This window comes from Trichosurus vulpecula, chromosome 1, assembly GCF_011100635.1.
Source record: "Trichosurus vulpecula isolate mTriVul1 chromosome 1, mTriVul1.pri, whole genome shotgun sequence".
Classification (NCBI taxonomy): domain Eukaryota; kingdom Metazoa; phylum Chordata; class Mammalia; order Diprotodontia; family Phalangeridae; genus Trichosurus; species Trichosurus vulpecula.
In genome coordinates, this window is record NC_050573.1 from 556,097,776 (window position 1) to 556,117,830 (window position 20,055).

At 38.4% G+C, this 20,055-nt stretch overlaps 1 protein-coding gene across 1 annotated transcript; it reads left to right on the plus strand.

Annotated features, from left to right (window-relative positions):
• Positions 1–234: 234 nt before the first annotated feature.
• Positions 235–19,714, plus strand: DNAJC25 (DnaJ heat shock protein family (Hsp40) member C25). Its single transcript, XM_036741767.1, has 4 exons — positions 235–651; positions 4,405–4,557; positions 15,076–15,546; positions 18,376–19,714. The coding sequence occupies exons 1-4, from the start codon at positions 268–270 to the stop codon at positions 18,496–18,498; spliced, it is 1,131 nt and encodes a 376-aa protein (XP_036597662.1). The 5' UTR covers positions 235–267; the 3' UTR covers positions 18,499–19,714.
• Positions 19,715–20,055: the final 341 nt, after the last annotated feature.

Sequence of the window (20,055 nt, forward strand, 5' to 3'; positions counted from 1 at the left end):
CGGGGAGACCGTGACGGGTAAGGCAGGGGCGAGGAAGTAAGTTGTCCTCCCCTAGCAACCGTTGCTAAGGACATGGAAGTCCCACCCCGCCACGTATCTCATTCTCCCTCTCCGTCCCCCTCCTTTCCGCCGAGTCTGCTGACGTATAAAGGAAGCGACGAGCCCGGAGCCAAGTCGGGGCAGTGAAAGTCCTCGATGGGGGCGGTGGCTGATGACGTATAAAGGAAGCGACGAGCCCGGAGCCAGTCGGGGCTGTGAAAGCCAGCGATGGTGGCGGTGGCGCCCGCCGGGCAGCGCGGCGGGCGCTGGGATGAAGCTAGCGGACCTTGCCGCTTCGGCCGCCTGCCTCCCCCGCCCGCCGCTTGGCCTGGGGCGGGAAGCCGGCAGTGGCTGCTGCTGCTGCTGCCGCTGCTGCTGCTGTCGGGCCGGGCCGGGGCGCTGGTAGAGGGGCTCTACTGCGGCTCGCACAACTGCTACGACGTGCTCGGGGTGAGCCGCAAGGCGGGCAAGGCGGAGATCGCCCGCGCCTACCGGCAGCTCGCGCGCCGCCACCACCCGGACCTGGTGCGGCGCGAGGGCGCGGACGGCGAGAGCCTGGAGAGCGCGCAGGAGGCCTTCCTTCTGGTGGCTACTGCCTACGAGACCCTGAAGGTGAGTGGGGGGCGGCGGGGCAGAGGCCGAGCCGCGGAAAACCCCGTAACGCAGCTACTTGCCCTCCCGCACTGCCTGCCCGGCTCGGTGTTCCTATGCCCCCTTGTCACGCGTCGGATCCGCGCAGAGAAACACTATCCCGCCCCCTGAGACACTTCCCTCCCACCCCCCGGGCCTCAGTTTCCTTCTCTGAAAAATGAAAGGGTTCTTTCGATGATCGCTTTGGAGCCAGGAACCATCTGGACTTTACCCGGGGCGGTAGAAAGAGCGCTGGATCTGGAGTCAAAGGACCTGGAACTAGTCTGTCTAAACTCCTCGTCACCGGGGAGCGACCAGGAACCTTCCCAGATCGGCTGGTTAATTGCACAAATGCTGATTTCCAGTTTATTCTGTATAATCTGGTTTATACATCGGTGTTGTCTTTCCCCCGTCAGACTGAGATCCGTGAGAGCAGGCGACACTTTTTTTTTTTTTGCCTTTTTATACCCAGCGGTTAGCACGGTGCCCCGCACATTGTGTTGTTCAGTCGTTCAGCGACCGACTCTTAGCGACCCTGTGGATCCTAGCGGGCCAGTACTGCCCATGGGGTTTTCTTGGCAAAGATGCTTGAGTTTCCTTCTCCAGTTGGTGACGTGGAACAGGTTAAGTGGTTTGCTCTGTGTCTGAGTGTCTGAGGCCGGATTTGAACTCAGGTATGCCCGACTCCAGCCAAGCGCCTGAGCCTCCTGGCTGCCTCCAGCTCTGTGCTTGCTGGCTCGTAGTAAGCTTAACAAATGATTTCTTCACTTGACTTCACTGGATTTCCAGCCCTGTCACTGTGTGACTTTAGGGAACTTAGCAGGACAGAGTTTCTCCACATATAAGATAAGGAGACTAGATGACTTGCCTGAAGTCACACAGGTTAATAAGTAACAGTCCTAGGGATTCTCGACTAGACAGTCTTCAAAGTCCCTTCCAACCCTCAGATTCTTTGAAATCCTGGTGATAAGTTCATAGTGTTTATTAGCCACTTACTATGATCCTAGGACTTTTTGAACCTCAGTTTCTTTATAAATTGGCAATAGTCATATTGTACTACCTACTTTTAAGGGTTGTATTTTAAATAACAATGAAATTGCTGTGTGGTGAAATGTTGGTTTCAATAAATGCTATTGGGATTGAAGGTTTTTAAAAAAATTTTTTTTAATCCAGCTTTAGGGGTTGTAAAAGGAGAGTTTTCTTGAACCACTTGGGGGATGAAGTTGTAGTCCAGGAATAAAATGGTCTCCAAGAATCTCTGGCAGGGAACAGTAGGTGAATATTTATTAAATCTTTTAGTGACATGTTTTCCTAGTGTTAGAGTTGAGAAAAATTTGGCCGAATATACAAACGCAGTGGAAATTCCTGTTAGTAAAGAGTGTCTGTTCCCTGCAAAATGACCTTAGGCAGCTCAGGTAGACAGTATGGGAGGGACTTTCTGACCTGGACATGAAAGCACCTCTGCCAGTGCCCTGTCTAGAAACAGCCTAGTACAGGGGTTTGTAATGTGTCAGGGACCACTTTTCCCCTTTGATGTTATCTTATTTGGCTAATGGTCTTTTATTTGAGGGCAGCCTGTATTTGGACTGATGTGTTAATGTATTGGGTTTGAATCTGGAGATCCATATTTTATCCTGTATTCTATAACAACCTTGAGCATTTTCTCCCATTTCCCCAGTTAGATCTGATGATGATGACTAAAGTGTACTGGCTTGCTTAACCCTAATTCATTTAGTGTGAAGAATCACGGAGAATCACTATTACATCCTTGGACCAGCTGGAATGACGCAATGAATTACTGGATCACCAGACTACACTGAATGGAGTCTGAGATAGACAATAATGGGATAGATAGGCCTTCCTGTAAAGACGCACAAATATCCTGGCTTAGTTAGTAGCTGTTTGACTTTGGGCAAGTCACGTCTCTAAGATCCATTTCAGCTCTAAATCTATGATTACGTATACCCGCAGTAAGTTAATATTTTGAAGCAACTTAAAAATTGTGTGATTCTTCCTGTACCTCCTTGTCCATCTTCCGCTGCTCAGCCATCATCACTGCAGAAGTAGAACAGGGTATTCAGTAATGAGGGAGCCTTCTTGGCCAAAGAATTCATCCCATGGTTGCCTAGTGATGATGAGCCCCTGTATGCTTAGAGGCGAAAGACTTACCTTTCAAGAACACAGGATTGCTACCATGCCACAGTGAGGCACTGGAATAAAATTTCTGAGATAAATTTTTTTTTATTCATTCATTCATTTATTATCTGCAGCTTCATGAACAGTAATTCTTCTTTTTTCTGTTCATATATAATACTTTTAGAAATATTTTAACTGTACCAGGGATTTCATTGTTCAAACTCCTGAAGAGGAAATTTCCTTTACCAGTGGAGACTTTTTTAGTCTCAGAGAGTTACTGAGAGACACTGAAAGATTAAATGATTTGCCCAGGGTCACAGAGCACACATATGAGTCAGAGCTGGTACTTGAACTTAGGTCTTTTTGACTCTGTTCGTTATACTACCCTGTCTCTCTTGTAAGGTGCTAGACCTTTTAATTTGGTTTGCTCATATAATAAGCTCTACATTCTTACATTTCTAAACTAATGGAGGGGCTTTGGAATTGCAAAGGCAACAAAAAAAGTACTTGCATCTTTACCTCCTGAATTTCCTTTCCTCTCCACCAGAAAAATTCCCAGCATTTTTTACATGGTTTCAGAGTTTCCTCAAACCACATTTTCCTATGCCCAGCTTTGCATTAAAGACTCTTTTGTTCCAGTTTGGGGGCAAGGAACCATAAAATAAGGTACTTTTTATTTGCTTATTTAATCTTCTTTTAATACTTACAATAGTAGATTTTTTTTTGGCATCTTTATCTTGAAAGTTTTGTAAGTCAGCGAATAAGTTGAGAAAGAAGTTAGCTGAAGGACAAAAAAAGTCTTTGGAACCTGTTACTGATAATTTTCTAAACTGGTATGTAATACAAGCTTGTGACAGTTCCCTGTTGCTTTTAGTTTTTTGTTTTTTTTTTTTTTTTGAAATTGACAGGAATCTCTCAGAGTCTTAAAACATTTTTATTACATATTTTATTACATCTTTACTTGGGAACATTTAGAATGTCGTTTTTCCTACTACATGTTCTAATGTATGTTACATGGGCAATATGGACTGGGCTGTGAAATTGACCTTATAGATTACTCTTGGATGTGAGAACAGTCCAGTCATGTAACCCCAGAGACATTCAACAAACTTTTAGTAAGTCCTTCCTATGTGTTATTTGGTGCTACTATGGAGATAAAAAATGAAAATTGCCCTGCTTTCAAGGAGCTTGAATTCTGTTGAGAGACATGGATGAATAAAATAGCACAGTTGGGATTTGAACCCAAATCTTCTGAATTCAAATCCAGTGTTCATGATGCCTCAAAGAAATTTATAAGGGAAGTCTATGTTAATAATGTTGAGTTCCAAGGGAATATTTATTTTTGTGTTCCCAGTATTTAATATTCAGTTTTTAAGAAAAATAATTGATGAAGACTCTTTGGTTTTGTGGAAAGAAGTTTTCTGATCTTGATAGCTTAAATTCTTAATTATAACAGAGGCTTAGTTTTAAAATTCTAAAGTAATGTTGTCATGCCAGTAAAAATTTAACATTTATACCAGGTTATGAAATGTTCCAGATTTCACATATTAGACAGTTGAAGATATGAATTGATAAAATGTCTTATCTTGCATTTTGTAGGATGAAGAAACACGTAAAGATTATGATTATATGCTGGATCATCCTGAAGAGTACTACAGCCATTATTATCACTACTACAGTAGGCGGTTAGCCCCTAAAGTGGATGTCAGAATTGTCATTTTAGTCACTGTGTGTGCTATCTCCGTGTTTCAGGTATATTTTTTTTCTTTGAGCATTTAGACAATACTTTTTGTTATACTGAGTCTGCATTTTGGAATGGACTCAGATGTGCCTGTGTAAATTATGTATACAATTAAGTAAAGTTTTATATTCAACCTTAGATTAAATTTTGCCTTTGTGGGGAAAAGTTTCATTTATCCAACTATCTAATTGAGTGTATTATTTACAAAAAAAGTTGTATTTTTAATTTTTGTTTTTTTAATATTTAATTTACTTATTTTCAGTTTTCAACATTCATTTCCATAAGTTTTAAATTTTCTCTCCCCCACCCCCTTCCTCCCCAAGACAGCATGCAATCTGACATGTGCTCTACACATACATCCCTATTAAACATATTTTCACATTAGTCATGTTGCATAGAAGAATTATGACGAATGGGAAAGAAATGAGAAACAAAACAAAACGTAAAAGAGTCTGCTTCACTCTGCATTCTGACTCCATAGTTCTTTCTCTGGATGTGGACAGCACCTTCCATCATGAGTCCCTTGGAAAAATTTTAGGTCCTTGAATTGATGAGGAGAACTTTGATTTTTGTTTTTTAACACTATTTCTATTTCCCCTTTCCACCTCCACTCCCATTGAACTCTTCTTTGTCATAAAAAAATTAAACAAAGCCAACTAACAGCAGCTGTGTCCGATAATTTATATCACCTTCCATACTGATAGGAAGGCGGTTTAACTCCTTAACAAGTTTTCCAGAACCAGCATTATTCATTACAGGTCATCCTGGTTGGACTGCTTTTTAAGTATTATGTTCAGATTCTTATAGTCAGACCCTTCCTTGACCCCGCGCAATCTTTTCTTCTTCAGATTTAACATCCTCAGAGTTTTGTTGTTTTTAAATCAAATCATCATTGATATGAACTTGAGGCCCTTCTACATCCTTGTTGCCCTCTGAACCTTTAGATTATCAGTGCACTTAAATATGGACTTGAGGACTGAATATAATTCAGTTCCAAATGTGGTCTGAGCAGAGCAGCATGCAGTGGAACCATTATTATCTCTTAATGCAGCTCACAGGGTATGTCATACTATGTGTCACTCTTGAGATATCCTTGATTCACATTGCACCCCTGCCGCTACCAAGACCTTCAGACTTTTTTCAGATAAACTACGATCTAGCTGTGCATGCCTCCCTCTTCTCATGTTTCGAATCTAAAAATGAGATTTTTTCCCATTAATCCCTATTAAATTTAATCTTACTAGATTTGTGCTAGTGTTATACCTTGTCTAGATCTCTTTGGATCCTCACAGTCACTTGGTGCATTGGCTAGCACTTTTTGCTTTGTGTCACCTGCACATTCGATCAGGATGCCATCCATCCTTTTATCCAAGTCAGCAGCATAGAGCCTAGTCCAGATCCCTTGGGCACTCTACTGGAACTATCCTCCCAAGTTGACATGCAACCATCAGTGACTCCTTTTGGGTGTGATCTTCCAGCCAGTTCTGAATCCATCCAAGTGTACTCTTGTCTAGCTCCGTCTTCTCCATAAAATAATATTATATTTTACCAAATGCTTTGCCAGAATAATTTTATAAGGGATTTTTGCCAAAATCTTATATTGTATTTTATATTTCCTTGATCTATGACTTTAATAACCATGTTACAAAAAGAAATAAGATTAGTCTGTCATGACCTTATCTTTTTGAAGTTATACTTTGATCTTTGTGTTCACCTTTCCTTTTCTAGTCAATCACTAACCTTCTAAAAAGTATGTTCTAGAATTTTTCCAGGAATTGAAATCAAGTTCATTGGCCTTTGTTTTTTTTTTTTGCAGGCTGCATTCCTTTCTGTTTGGAAAATTGGGACAGTTAACTTTCTCCAGTGCTGTTCTCAGTGGTCCTTTTCTATTCTTTCTGATCTTTCAAAGAGGACTGATTGTAGCTTAGCATAGCATTCCCACCCTTCAGTTCTTTAAGTGCTCCAGGATATAGGTTAGCTTGTCCAGGTGGCTTGAACTCAGGGGCAAGTAGATGTTCCTTTATTGTCTCATTATTCTGGGTATTGACTCTGTTAACATTTTTGCTCTCTCCTTTCTGATTAAAAAAAAAAAAAAAACAACCAGTCATTCTTGGGAACAGAATAAGGGTTGAATAATTACTTTGTTTCCATCAGTCCTCATTTGTCTCATCCATCCCAAGTAGAGGTGACTCTGATTTTGTACTTACCCTCAAAGCTTTTCTAAAAACCCTGACCTTTTTGCTGCCATTAGCTTTCTTCACTTGGCTCAGCTCATTCTGAGCCTTAATACTTCTCATACCATTTTCACTCTATGGTACTACAATTTTGCCTTCATTTTTCATTTTCCATTACTTCTACTTTTCTAAGTACTTCTTTACTCTCTTCCCTTCCCTCCTCCCCCAATATTGCCTTCTATTTTACCCTAATAGCTAATTTCTCCCTTTTGGAGAGAATCGGATTCTGAATAGAAATCCCCTTGTTAGGTCCTTCATCTTTTAAAGCATGAATTTATCATTATTGCAGGTCAAGATATTATTTTGTTTTGGTACAGAGAAGAGTCCCTAAACTTCCTCATGTAAAATGAGCAGGTTGGATTAAATGATCTTCTAAAATCCCTTCCTGAGTTAATGTGGTATTATATCTCTAGACAAGTGATTGTGAAAGAATTTTTAAAAAATAATTATTACATCCATTTAAATTTTAGCTTTTTATTTTTTAAAGCCAAATTCTAGACTTCAGAAAGTTCACTTTTTCTCTTTCCATTAAGAACTACATCATCTTTCCTTCTTCTTAATCATGGTGGGAAAAACAATCTCTGGTTTCCTCTGTGTTTTATCTCTGTTTTCTCTAACTGGCAGCCTCTGTACACTGCAATTTGGAATATTTTCTTCAGGAGGTCTGTGTAGCCTCCTCAATACTTTGAAAGTATCTGCCACACTGCACACATTCTTTCATGTCTTCCACCACCATGCTTTGTGTAAATCCATTGAAAGTCATCTTTCAGAGTTTGCAAACACTAGGGTCTTTAACCAGAAGGTCAAAGAATTTAAGTTTTGATGTACTGAGAGTTTCTAAGCTCATTTGCTTTGGGGAAATGGTTACTATTTACATGTGCTCATTTCATAATATTGAGATGAGTATTTGCCTTTCTCAGAGCTGTTTTTGAATTATAATTTTGATCTTTAACACTTTTCTCCTTTTTTAAAATGCATCAAAATATTTTTTTCTTCTGAGCACAGGAAAAAAAAAATCAGTCATGAAGTGTACAATTTTTAAGGCAAGATATGAATACATGAATATAATTGCAACTCTACTTTGCCAAATGATAAATCTTTTAATTTGGGGAAAGCAAGTATTCAAATTTAAACCAAATTTAGAGGTCACTTGTTTATTTGTATGAAATATTCATTAACAGTCACATTTAAGTTGAATATCTGATAAGAAGGAAATTTTTGTGGGCCAATTCTTGTCCTTTGCAGAACTCAAAAAGCTAGAAAGGATTTTTTTTTCTGAAAGACTTGACTTTTTCCCTTATTTCAAAATATTCCCTTGCTTACTGTTGACTTTGCTTTTATTTTTTGTAACTACTTCTGAACAGAATTCATTTGTAATTTTAAAAGAAATTACTCAGGATGAGAAATATGATAGTAGAGGAGCTGCCCGTTTAGGAACAAGGAGGAGAAAGAGGACAGGCTCTGTGTTCTGAGGACTAAATTAAATGGATTAAGTGGCCTTTGAGATGCCTTCCAGCTTTAGATCTGTGCCCATTTGACTTCAGTAATAGAAATGTGGGTTTCTTTGCTCCTAGATTATGGGTGCTGAGGTCACTTAATTTTTAAAATTGAATCATCCCAGGAATATGATTTGAGCAAGACATGCATTTTGCTTTTTATTTATCTTAGTCTGGAGTCTAGCTATGCTATATCATAGATTGTTTTTTAAAAGTATGCTTTTAAATAACTGCTACAAGAATAAAATAGTTAATAGCCAGTGAGGACATTGTAATTAGTTTGCTTCATGCTTCTCATTTTTAGCTATTAGATAGAACTTGAATGATAAATTCCTCTTTGGATAGTTAATTCAATAGTATGGTATAAAGTTACCAAAATTGAGAAGTAATACCTTCTAAGGGAATGTATGGCGAAGATCATTAGTTCTCAGTTCTAAGGAACACAACAGAGAAACCTTTCCACCATGATGAGAACGTTGGTGTGTCAAGAGATTATTAGATTATTGGGATGATTATTATAATTCTGTATTAGAGTTTTTCTCCCTAGAAGAAGGCCTCTTTCAACTCAAACATTCTGTGGTTCTATGTCATAAGTAAAATTCAAGGGAAAAAATTCATGTTATAACTGAGTATTAGATTATTAGTGCAAAAATCAAATGATGCATTTTTACAACCTGGTCCCAAGGTACCTTTCCAGCGTTAAAAAACATGCAGTCCCTCCCCCATCAAAAACTCTGTAGTTCAGGCAAACAGACCTTGGTTTTTCTCATGCATAGTGTTCATTTCCCATCTCTATGCCTTTTCAGTCGCTGCCTCCCATGCCTGAAATGTACTCCCTCCTCACCTCTTGGAATCTCTTCTTGTTTTCCTTCAATAGTCAGCCCATAGGCTACTAGCTCCTGCATCAGACCTTTTCTGTTCAGCTGCTGCTGCCTTCCCCCGACCCCAGTTTGTTTGTATTTTTTTTCATATTAGTTTCCTCCCGGCCTACCCAGCACAAGTCCTAGGACCTGCCTCTTGTCTCTTATCCTCCCCCAAAATGTCGAGGCTAAGGGAGTTGATGGGAATATAAAATAAAAAGAAATCCTTTGCACCATATTAGTCTCCTCCTTTCGTGTTGTCTCCCCCATTAAAGTGGTAAGCTTCTTTGGGATAGGATTCACTTTCACATTTGTACCTCCAGCACCTAGCACAGTGTGTGTCATATAGTAGGTGCTTAATAAATGCTTGGTGATTGCTTACTCTGCTCTGTATCAGCACACTAGGTCTTTCTGAATTCTTCACATCTTGTTGGTTCTTATCCAGATCCTCTAGTGGATGGAGATCATCACCTACACGTACTTGGCAATTTCCTGCAGTTCTTGTCCATGCTGTGTTATCCTAAGGATTCCTTGAACACCTGAGCTGTCTGTCCCTCACTTTTCCCATTCTATTCTGTATGTGATCAGACTATTCACTGGTGCATGTTTTCAATGATAGGCTTTACTCCAGTTTTTCTTCATAGTTGATAATTGATATGTTACAGCCTCCTCACATTCTCAGGGGCCTTTACAATTGTGCTCTGAACGATACTCATTTTTAATTCTTCACAGACTGTAGCTCAGAGCCATATAACACTAGTAGAATATTTTTTAAATGGGCCTTTGTTCTAGTTAGAAGTTGGGGGAGAAGGGGATGTCATTAAACAAACTTTGTAATTTCCCAAAATAGCTCCCTTTCCTTCTCTTCCTCAGTTCTGGCTTAACTCTTTGTCTATCTGCAGTGCCTGCCCATGATGTGAGTGTATGTGTGGTATATCTTGTCCCTGTAGCTGCATATAATTGTATAGATAGTATGGTTACTCTTAATACACTGTGGGTGGTTCCAGATATTATTTGGGAGGTTTGGCAGTATTCTAGAGTTGGATGTCAGACGCACAATGTCATCAGCAACCAGGAGTGTTTGGAGGACCTTCCCATCTCTAGGGGATGAGCCTTCAACTTGGCTACAGGGCTAGATGTCCTCCATGACAATAGTGAAGACTTTTGGCAATCCTGTGTCTTCCCATTTTACGGCTTGCTTGATATTACTATCAGAGGTCTCTGATATCATGCCTTTCAAGGAATCTTGCATGATTTTGATGCAGGCGTGGAAGACACCATATTGGAAGAGTGCATTTTAGGTAGTGTTCTACTCTACCAGATCAGGTTTTTAAAAATAATAATAAGCGATAAACATAGGAAGACTTTATATTCACTTTATCTTTTAGTCAGTTGTGTGATGGTAAATATCTGCTTCACTGTGGAACGTAAACATGTCCAGGATAGTTTGGTTAGAAAACAAGTGTGGTAACTGTTGTCTGTGGTTGAAAGATTTGTTACCAAAAAATCTTTGCAACTTTCTTACTTTTATTGTTTGTTGTCTTTTCATTTCCATCTTATTCTGTGGGCAGTGTGTATATTGTGGAAAGAGTACATTGATGTTCAGATCTTTTACCTGCTGTATGACCATGGGCAAATAATTTAACCTCCCTGGGCCTCAGTTCCCTAAGCTGTAAAATGCGGGGGTTGGACTAGAGGCCGTCTGAGATCCCTTCTGTCTTGCACTGGACATACAATTCTTAAATGCCCTTGGGAGGATTTCACTTAGATCTGTCACCAGTTAGTTTTACCCTTTAGCATTTTTCTCTGTTTCATAAGGCAATTTTAGTCTCTTTGTTATGGCAATTGATTTACACCAGTTAAACGTACATATGAAGTTATTATAATCGATTCCAATGCTTTTTTCCCTTTGTATCAGTTATGCATCTAAATAGGTCAGGATGGAGTTTTTAAAGTCTTCATGACACACCTTTTTTTTCATTTTGGTCTCTTAGCTTTGTCATTTTTGCTCTAACGAATTGGCCACATAATTAACAACTCACTTGGGATTGGCCCCCACGTGAGTAAAAATCAGTCTTTAGTTTGTTAAAATTTAATCAGTTTAAAATTTGTGATGTTACTTGATTTTCACCATTTCTGGTGCCTACAGATTTCCTTCTTCAACAAAGTATCTTAATGATGCCCAGGTGTAAAATGGCTGTGGACTCTAGTCTTTTGCCTGTCTCCTTGTTCCTGAACCTTACTTGTCACCTTCCTAACTTATTCCCGCTTTTGCCTTGAAGTCACTGAATATCAGCATATATGCTGATTTAATTTGGAGGGTCCTACAGAGAATTCTTAATAGAAATTTCCCTGCCAGTTCATTTGTGACAGGTGTTGCTGAACATACTGCAATAATTTTCACAGTGGTCATTTTGCAAATATTTGTCATGAAGCACTGCAATATTTGATGATCAGATGTCCCACAGAACAGTGTTTCTTAGTGTCTTTGAACATGTAATAAAATTAACTCTTTTATTTGATTCTGTTGGAATAACCTATGAACCGTCCTACTACTTAAGCTATAACTTCCGTCTCTTTGGTGTTGTTTTTATAGCAAGAAGGTCAAAATGGACACTGTTTATTTTCTCCAGTTGGTGTCAATTCATTGGTATTTGGGACAAGGATCTCACATTTAGAGTACCAAATGCCAAGTTAATATTGATAAATGGTCTAAGAATTATGTGATTGTTAGAACCTTCTGCCCCCTTTTCTACCTCTCATCCATCGTTTTGGAAGCCTGCTTAGGTCCACATCAGATTGAGGACTACTTTGTAAAATTCTTTGTTCTGTGTTCACATGCAAATAATTTCACTGCTCTGTAACTGGCTAGGCTGATCCAAAGATAGCCAACTCATTCTGTTGCTGGAACCATACTCAAAACCTTTTCAGCATTTGCTGTCTCCTGACATAGCCATTGAGAACCCTAAGGTGTGGGAGCAAGGTTTCATGGAGAATTTTGTGTTTTTTCTTATTGTGTAGTAATATTCCACTGTATTCATATACCACAATTTTTCAGTGATTCCAACCCCCCATCATTGAGCACCCACTTTTCTTTATTGTTTTTCTTTGTTATAAGCTTTAATTTTTGTGTATGTTATTCCCCCTCCAAGTTACATATTAAAACAGTTTTTCAAAAAAAAATTTTTTTAAAGTTTTGAGCTCCAAATTCTATCCCTCTGTCCCTCCTTTTCTCCCCTCCCTGAGACAATAGGCAAGCAGATATAGGTTATATGCGTGCAATTATGTAAAACATTTTCATATTAGTCATTTTGTACAAGACTTGAATAAAGAAAATGAAAGAAAGTCCAAAATGGCATGCTTCAGTATGTATTCAGCCAATATCAGTTCTTTCTCTGGAGGCGGACAGCGTGCTTCATCATTAGTCCTTTGGGATTGTCTTGGATCGTTGTATTGCTGAGAATAGCTAAGTCATTCACAGTTGTTCATTGAACGATATTGCTGCTAGTGTTTCTAACATTCTCCTGATTCTGTTCACTTTGCATCCGTTCATATAAGTCTTTCCAGGTTTTTGTGAAATCATCCTGTTTGTCATTTCATATAGTACAATAATATTCCATTACAATCATGTATCACAGTGTGTTTAGCCATTCCCCAACTGATGAGTATCCCCTTGATTTCCAGTTCTTAGCCACTACCAAAAGAGCTGATGTAAATATTTTTGTACAAATATGTCTTTTTTCCCTATTTTGGACATCTTTGGGATATAGACCTAACAGTGATATTGCTGAATCAAAAGGTATGCACAGTTTTATAGCCATTTGGGTATAGTTCCAAATTGCTTTCCAGAATGGTTGGACCAGTTCACAACTCCACTAACAGAAGAACTCACTTTTCTGCCATTTCTTTGCCACTGTATAAAGTGTGGCTATATTTTTGTATATATGAGGCCTTTCCCAGTGCGTTTTACTTCCTTGAGCAAGTATTTGCCCAGAAGTAATATTCCTGGTGAAAGATTGTGTGTGTATACACACTTGTATTATTTATATCTTATATTTTTCCCAATTATTAATTTTTAGCCTTTTTTAAAAAATGTTTTGAATTCCAAATTTTCTCCCCTCCAATCCCTCTCCTACTTATTTCTCCTACTTATTGAGAAGGCAAGCAATATGATGTTATACATGTGAAATCATGCAAAACATATTTGCAAGGAGTATATATGGTAACTTTTCTAGCATAATTTCCAGTTATGCTCTAGAATAGGATGACTTCATAGTTCCACTAGTGTGGTGTAGTCCTATTGCTTCTCCCAGTAGTTATTTTCATATTTTGTCATCTTTGCTAGTCTGTGGATGTGAGTTGAAACTTCACCCAGTTTAAAATGTGTGTTCCTCTTGGTGATTTGGAATATTCTTTTCTTTTTCTTCTTGTGAAAGCTGCCTGTTCATTGTGTTGAACATTTTTGAAAGGGTATCTCAACCTCAGAGACTCTTTATCACCATGGCATGGAACTGTTTGTGGTGCTAGAGAAGATCTGATACTTTTTTACCTTTTAGCCTCTCTCTCCCATGCTGGGAAAAGGAGAAATCTTGATATAAAAGAGAAATCTAGAGGCGTGGTGTATACTGGAAAGAGTGCTTGATTTGGAGTAAGGAGAAATTTGGGTTCAGGTCCTGCTTCTGACACTTAATAGCTCGGTGACCATGGTCTAGTCAGGCAGGGGTGGGGAACCTACGGTCTCACGGCCACATGTGACCCCCTAGGTCCTCAGGTGTGGCTCTTTGACTGAATCTAAACTTAAGAAAAGGATTTGTTTTATAAAACTTGGACTTAGTCAACAGGCTGCACCTGAGGACCTAGAAGGCCACTTGTGGCCTCAAGGCAGCAGATTCCCCAAACTTGAGTCAACCTCCCTGAGCCTTTGGTTCTAATCTGTAGAGCAGGGATCACTTTACACAGCTTTTGTAAGAAGCTGTATAGGACAGAGACCCTTACCCAAATTAAAATCAGGCTTCTCAAGGTAGAAAGCAGAAAGGAATTTTATTGCGATCTTGCGAGGAAGGGTGACTCACAGAGAATGCTCTCAGTGTCAGACCACACCATATGCAGAAAGAACAGATTTTTTTTTATAGACCCTGACAACAGCTCCCCCTTTCCCAGACCCCCTGCCTTTTGGCTCAGAGTTATGAGCTTTCGAGGGTACAATCTAAAAGCGGAATTCCCCCTCCCTTCCCCATGGCATGGAAAAAGTACAGAGTGACATTGAAAAAGTACAGACAGGTGCGGTTATCAGTATTCTGTGTGGCCATCATCATTCTACAACATCTGCACAATTCTAATCTCTCCCTTTTTAGGCCACTGGCCTTGGGAGTTTTGCCTGGAACATTCTGTAGCTAATCTTGCTCTCACAGTTAAAGTTGGTCGTATTGTCAAAGCGGGGCTAGGTGTGGGGTATTGCAGCATCTTGGGAGTTCCATATGTCTAGGTTCCCCCAAGGAGTCTTCATTGTGTCCCACTCAAAGCTAATGAAATAAGGTGTATATAATAGGCTAAGTGTTATTTGTTAGCTACTGTTGTTATTACTGTTATCATAATATTTCTCTAGATTATCTGGGGGCAGTATGATGTAGCGGAAAGAGCTTCAGACTTAAAAGTCAGAGGACCTGCATTCAGGTCTTGGCTCTGGGAAGGCCAGTTAATGCTTTTGTAACTGTAAAGTACGTCAGGGTGAACTGTTGCTGCCACTGAATGTCTGTGTCATATCGTGACTGTTTGAAATCAGTTTTAATTTTGTCTTCCCATATATGCAAGACTGTTTCTTTTTAATGCAGATGAATGGTTGTTGGGTGGGATTGGTTTCCAGCTAACTTTTTGTTGCTAAATTTGGAGTCGTAGTTCCAGGTAAAAGTGACTGTGTTTTCCTTGTTAAATATTTCTAGTTTTTCAGCTGGTGGAGTAGCTATAATGAGGCCATCAACTACTTAGCCACGGTGCCAAGGTATCGTATTCAAGCAACTGAAATTGCCAAGCAGCAAGGGCTACTTAACAAAGCCAAAGAAAAAGGCAAAAACCGACGCTCCAAGGAGGAGATCCGTGAGGAGGAAGAAAACATCATCAAAAACATTATAAAAAGTAAAATAGATATAAAAGGAGGCTATCAGAAGCCTAAAGTATGTGACATTCTGCTATTCCAAATCATCTTAGCTCCCTATCACCTGTGTGCATACATAGTCTGGTACTGCCGGTGGATTTATCATTTTAATATCAAAGGTCAAGAGTATGGAGAAGAAGAGAGGCTCTATCTCATACGGAAATTTATGAGAATGTCAGAATCTCAGTTTGACAGTTTAGAAGATCACCAGAAAGAAACTTTCCTTGAACGGAAGCTGTGGATAAAGGAGAACTATGAAGTGAGTAGCTCGAATTGTTTTGATAATTTAATGTATTCTTTCATGTCAAAAGTAAAAAGATGCTTAACTTAAAATGTACAGTTATCCCTTCCACATTGAGGGGGTGGGGGTGTGGAGCCCCTGCAATCTGGAAAATCCCCTTGTACCAGAGAAGAGGTCTAAATTATTATGGCAGTAAATGATAAAATATGTTGGTATTATGCAGCACTAGACATATATTTTATGTATTTCTGAGTTTCTAAACTTTTTCTGTGTCTGCTGGCCTTTGCATGTTGTCTGCAGCTTCTACAAAACTCCCCCAGAATTCGCATTTAATTTTTTATGCCAGTCCGTGATATATCAAAACTTAAGATGGGGAAAGGCGTGATGTGAAGGGATAACTGTATTGCAAAAGAAGGGTGTGAGTATATTTGTCATTGAGAAAAAGCTACTTTGGCTGTCCACATTTTTTTTTTTTACAAGATTATCTACAAATATTTTAGAGGAATTTTCATGTGGCATTATCTGTATATCACCCAAAATGATTCTGAAAAATTCAGTCTGATCTGATTTTTCTGTGCCATTCATGGTAACAAAACTGTATTGGGTAGGTAAAAGCCATATTACTTAACTGTTTGCACAGCATAGTGAGTTAACCAGATTTCCAGGTCTGGTTCATTTTACCTAACCTGCTTCAGTTTTGGAACCTGATATCAAATGTTCATTTTTAATGAAATATAATTTAAAAAAATGGTTTGTCATTCCAGAATTAATGAAAGTTAGAAGTGGCTCAAATGCTTGCTTAGTTTTTAAAGTGTTTTTAAATAAATTTTCTGTTAATGCTTCCAAAATGTATACTTACAAATACAAATGTTTCTGAAGCCCTGGAGATGGATATCAGCAGTAATGTAATAACCATTCTTTGAGGAACCAAAGATGCAATTCATCAGACATTCATTAAGCTCCTAATATGTGCCTAGCACTGTGCCTAGGCCCTGGGGATACAAAAGTGAAAGCCCTTGGCTTTAAGAAAATCTATATTTTATTAAGGAAAGTAGACCAAAAGTCGAGAAGGTGCAGGACAGAACCGTGGGGTGTACCTTTGCATAGGTGGCATGTTGTGGATGATGGTCCTCCAAAGTATACCGAACATAATTGGGCCCATGGGTGTGTTTTTCATACATAAAGGAGAAATGCTTGCTTTCTAACTAGCTGTCACCTCTCCCGTGTTTTCTTCAGTACCAGTGATTTTCTCTATCGTCAGTTTCCGCATCTATAAAATCAGTTCATTGGATTAGATGATTTCTAAGGGCCCTTCCATTTCTGACATTTGTTGATTCTTTATCTTAGTACTGTTCTTTTAAGTGGTTGAATACATTTATATTTTAAATGTGAATGTAGCATAGGAAAACCTGATTTAAGTAAACTGTCAGTGACTTCTCCGTTTGCACAGTGGTGTCTTCTAAAAGGTTTCACCATACAGTGAAATAGCAATCTGGTTATGTACGTTAACATAAATACATTTTAATTTTTAAGTGTATAGAGCAAATGGACTAGTCAAGGATTATAGAGTGCATGTTAAATGTGTGTTCAGCCTATTTAACAAACAGATAAAATTAAGTCATGTTTAGCTCACTGTTTGTATATTAGTGAGTTTTTCTAAGCTGAAAAGCTTACTCTGAAGTAGTTTAATCATCTCAGTTCTGGAATCTTATGTATATTATTTATTTGGAGAGGGGGACTGCTACATTTTTAGAGGTCTTTCCAGGGTAGGTTTTTATTTGTCAGAATTTTCAGGCTATTGTGAAAACCCAGTTTTATAGACTGCTTCCAAGATTTTAGAGACTAATGTGTTTTGCATAATCAGTCTAATATAATAATATATAAGATAAATTTCAAAGTGTGAATGCTACTACCTTAAAATATCTGGAGAAATGAAGAAAGCAGCTCCATTTAATTTTGACATTAGTAGTTATTATACAGTGTACCCTGGAAATACATTGTGCTTGTGTTGTTCCATTCTGTTCTCAACTTAATGTGGGATTTATTTACTTTGTCTCATTCAGGGTTCTTAGTTCTGCCGAAAAAAAGCATTAAAAAAAAGTTCAAAAATGCCGTTTTGTTACACTAGTTAAAACAGAAAAGTCATTGGTTTGCTGGGTGGGAAGAGTATAGTTGCTTTTTAGTGGCTCTTTGCCAAGACAAAAGGAAATGCTTAAATCTTTTAAAATTTGGATCACATGTTCTATTAGTGAACAAAAGACAAAAGTCCCAATAGAAAGCTAGAAAGCTTTATGTTCCTCTTGCTAGGGAATTGCTTTTGCAAAAAAAGTCTGCCTTCATTTTATTTACAATGCTAAAGTGTACTTTGGAAGTGCTTATGACCTCAGTCTTTTAAAACACAAACATGTCTCTTGCAAACTAGTTTTTCTTAACATGCTAAATTAACTGTGACCAATTTTTTTAAAAGTCTCATGTGACCCAGGACTCTCAAAGTCTATGCTGTTGGATTTTAAACTTCAAAGGCTTCAAATACTTCCCTGCTACCAGCCTTACTTCTGCTCTTTGAAAACCAGACTACCTCAGGGTGGGAGCCACGTGGGCCTACAGTTTATTAGTTTTCTCGGCTCTAGTAGATCCATGAAATGGTGAGAAATACAAAAGAAGTGTGGAAGGGTTGTAATGCGAACTAGTGGAGGAGGCAGCCATTGCAAAATGTTGAGAGATACATTGGAGAGTTTCGAGTTAGCAGACTGGTGTCCTACTTACTCTTTGTGATTAAGGAGGTCACTTCATCTGGGGAGGGGTCCCAGGGCTGTTCCAGGGCTCATATTCTGTGTTTCTGTGCAGGTCTACAAACAGGAACAAGAGGAAGAGCTAAAGAAGAAAAAGGCAAACGACTCTCGATGGAAGAGATACAGGAGATGGATGAAGAATGAGGGACCTGGGCGTTTAACTTTTGTAGATGACTGATGATTGCTGGAATTCTGTGTACCAAACCACAATGATTATAAAATTATTTTTCTTAAGAGAATTATTTTAGAAAATTCATCCATTTATTTTCAGTAACAGTCTAAAAATTCAGGAAGCATCTGATGGAATGAAACAATGTGAAGTCTAAAACATACATAAAACTGTATTCTTGAGACATTTTACAAAAGGTTTTTCAGTATTTATATTCCACATGCTTCATGGGTCTAGTACTTTCTGTTAAATCTTCATGCTGTGTCTTCTATCAGATACTATTTAAAAACTGACAGTTTTCCATTCTAGAACTTTTCTTGCTTTTCTGTTACGTTGCTCATTGCTCTTCTCTATCCTCATTTTTTTCATAGAACTTTACTTTAAAAAAAGAAATCACAACTGCAGTTAATTACTGGTTTGTAAATTTGTCCAAAAATCTCTCCAGGAGAGTAACTCTTCTAATTTATCTTTTCTTATTACAATCATTAAGGATTGAAATGTATTTTTAAAAAGTCTCTCCAGGAGAGTTTTCTGCTATCATGTCCTTGTAACATGGTCTTTATTGCATTTCTTATAGGATTGTAAATGTGATCAGAAGCTCTCCAGGAGAGTGATTCTACTCTCATGTCCTCGTAGGATGATCTTTATTACAGTCATTATAAGATTGTAAATTTTAAAAAAGTGAGTCAAATCAAAGTGAGTAAAAAATGAGTCAAATCAAAGGAAGCAAAAATCTCTACAAGAGGGTAAATTGGTCTTTCTTGTGACCATATGGCTTGATAGCTTCTGTAATAAAAATATAATTCCTCATCAGAATAAAAATATGGAACAAAGAGCACAAAAGCTGCCCCTAAAATTCTGAAGTCCTTAAGTTAGAGGGAATCATTTTTAGATGTGAGCACTGACTTAAAACATTTTGAAAATACAATCAGGAGGTGCATGAATGTGCATCAGTGACATTAATCAGGGTATCAATATTCTGTGTTATTCTGTAGAACAATGAGATAAGTTGGCTGCACTGGAGATTCCTTTTTTTAAAAAATACTTTTTGTATATGAAAGTGAAAGTACTTGTTTGGTAATAGCCCAGAACATACAACTTTAGTAATTGTGGCATGTAATCTTTCACTAAAGTGTCAGTACACCTTCATCAAGGTAAGCTGATTCTCTTGTTAAAGGGTTTATTTCTTTGCTTTATGTAAATAAAACGGTTTGTTATATTACAACTTGATTTGTTTGAAATTCTAAATTAAAGTAACTTCTATAATTTAAAAAAAAATTGACTAACAGCACAGAAGTATAGAACAAGGTACTATAGTTAAACAGACTAAGAACTCTAATAACAATATGTCACAGAATTTCAGAATTGGAAGGGAGGTCAGAGGTAATCTGGTCCAATTATACCTGAAAAAGGATACCCTCTGCCACATCCCTGACAAGGGTATGTTCTTTAAAGATCTCAAGAGAGGGAAACCTCACTACCTTTTGAGACAAGCCCATTCCTCTTCCAGTATATCTAATTGTTAGGAATTTTTCCCTTACATCAATTCCCAATATGCCTCTTTGC

Excerpts from the sequence above, each read along its gene's own strand:
- DNAJC25 (XM_036741767.1), top strand. The coding sequence starts at position 268 with ATGGTGGCGGTGGCGCCCGCCGGGCAGCGCGGCGGGCGCTGGGATGAA. Across the intron at positions 652-4,404 it reads CTGCCTACGAGACCCTGAAG|GATGAAGAAACACGTAAAGA; the intron begins GTGAGTGGGGGG and ends TGCATTTTGTAG. Across the intron at positions 4,558-15,075 it reads GTGCTATCTCCGTGTTTCAG|TTTTTCAGCTGGTGGAGTAG; the intron begins GTATATTTTTTT and ends AAATATTTCTAG.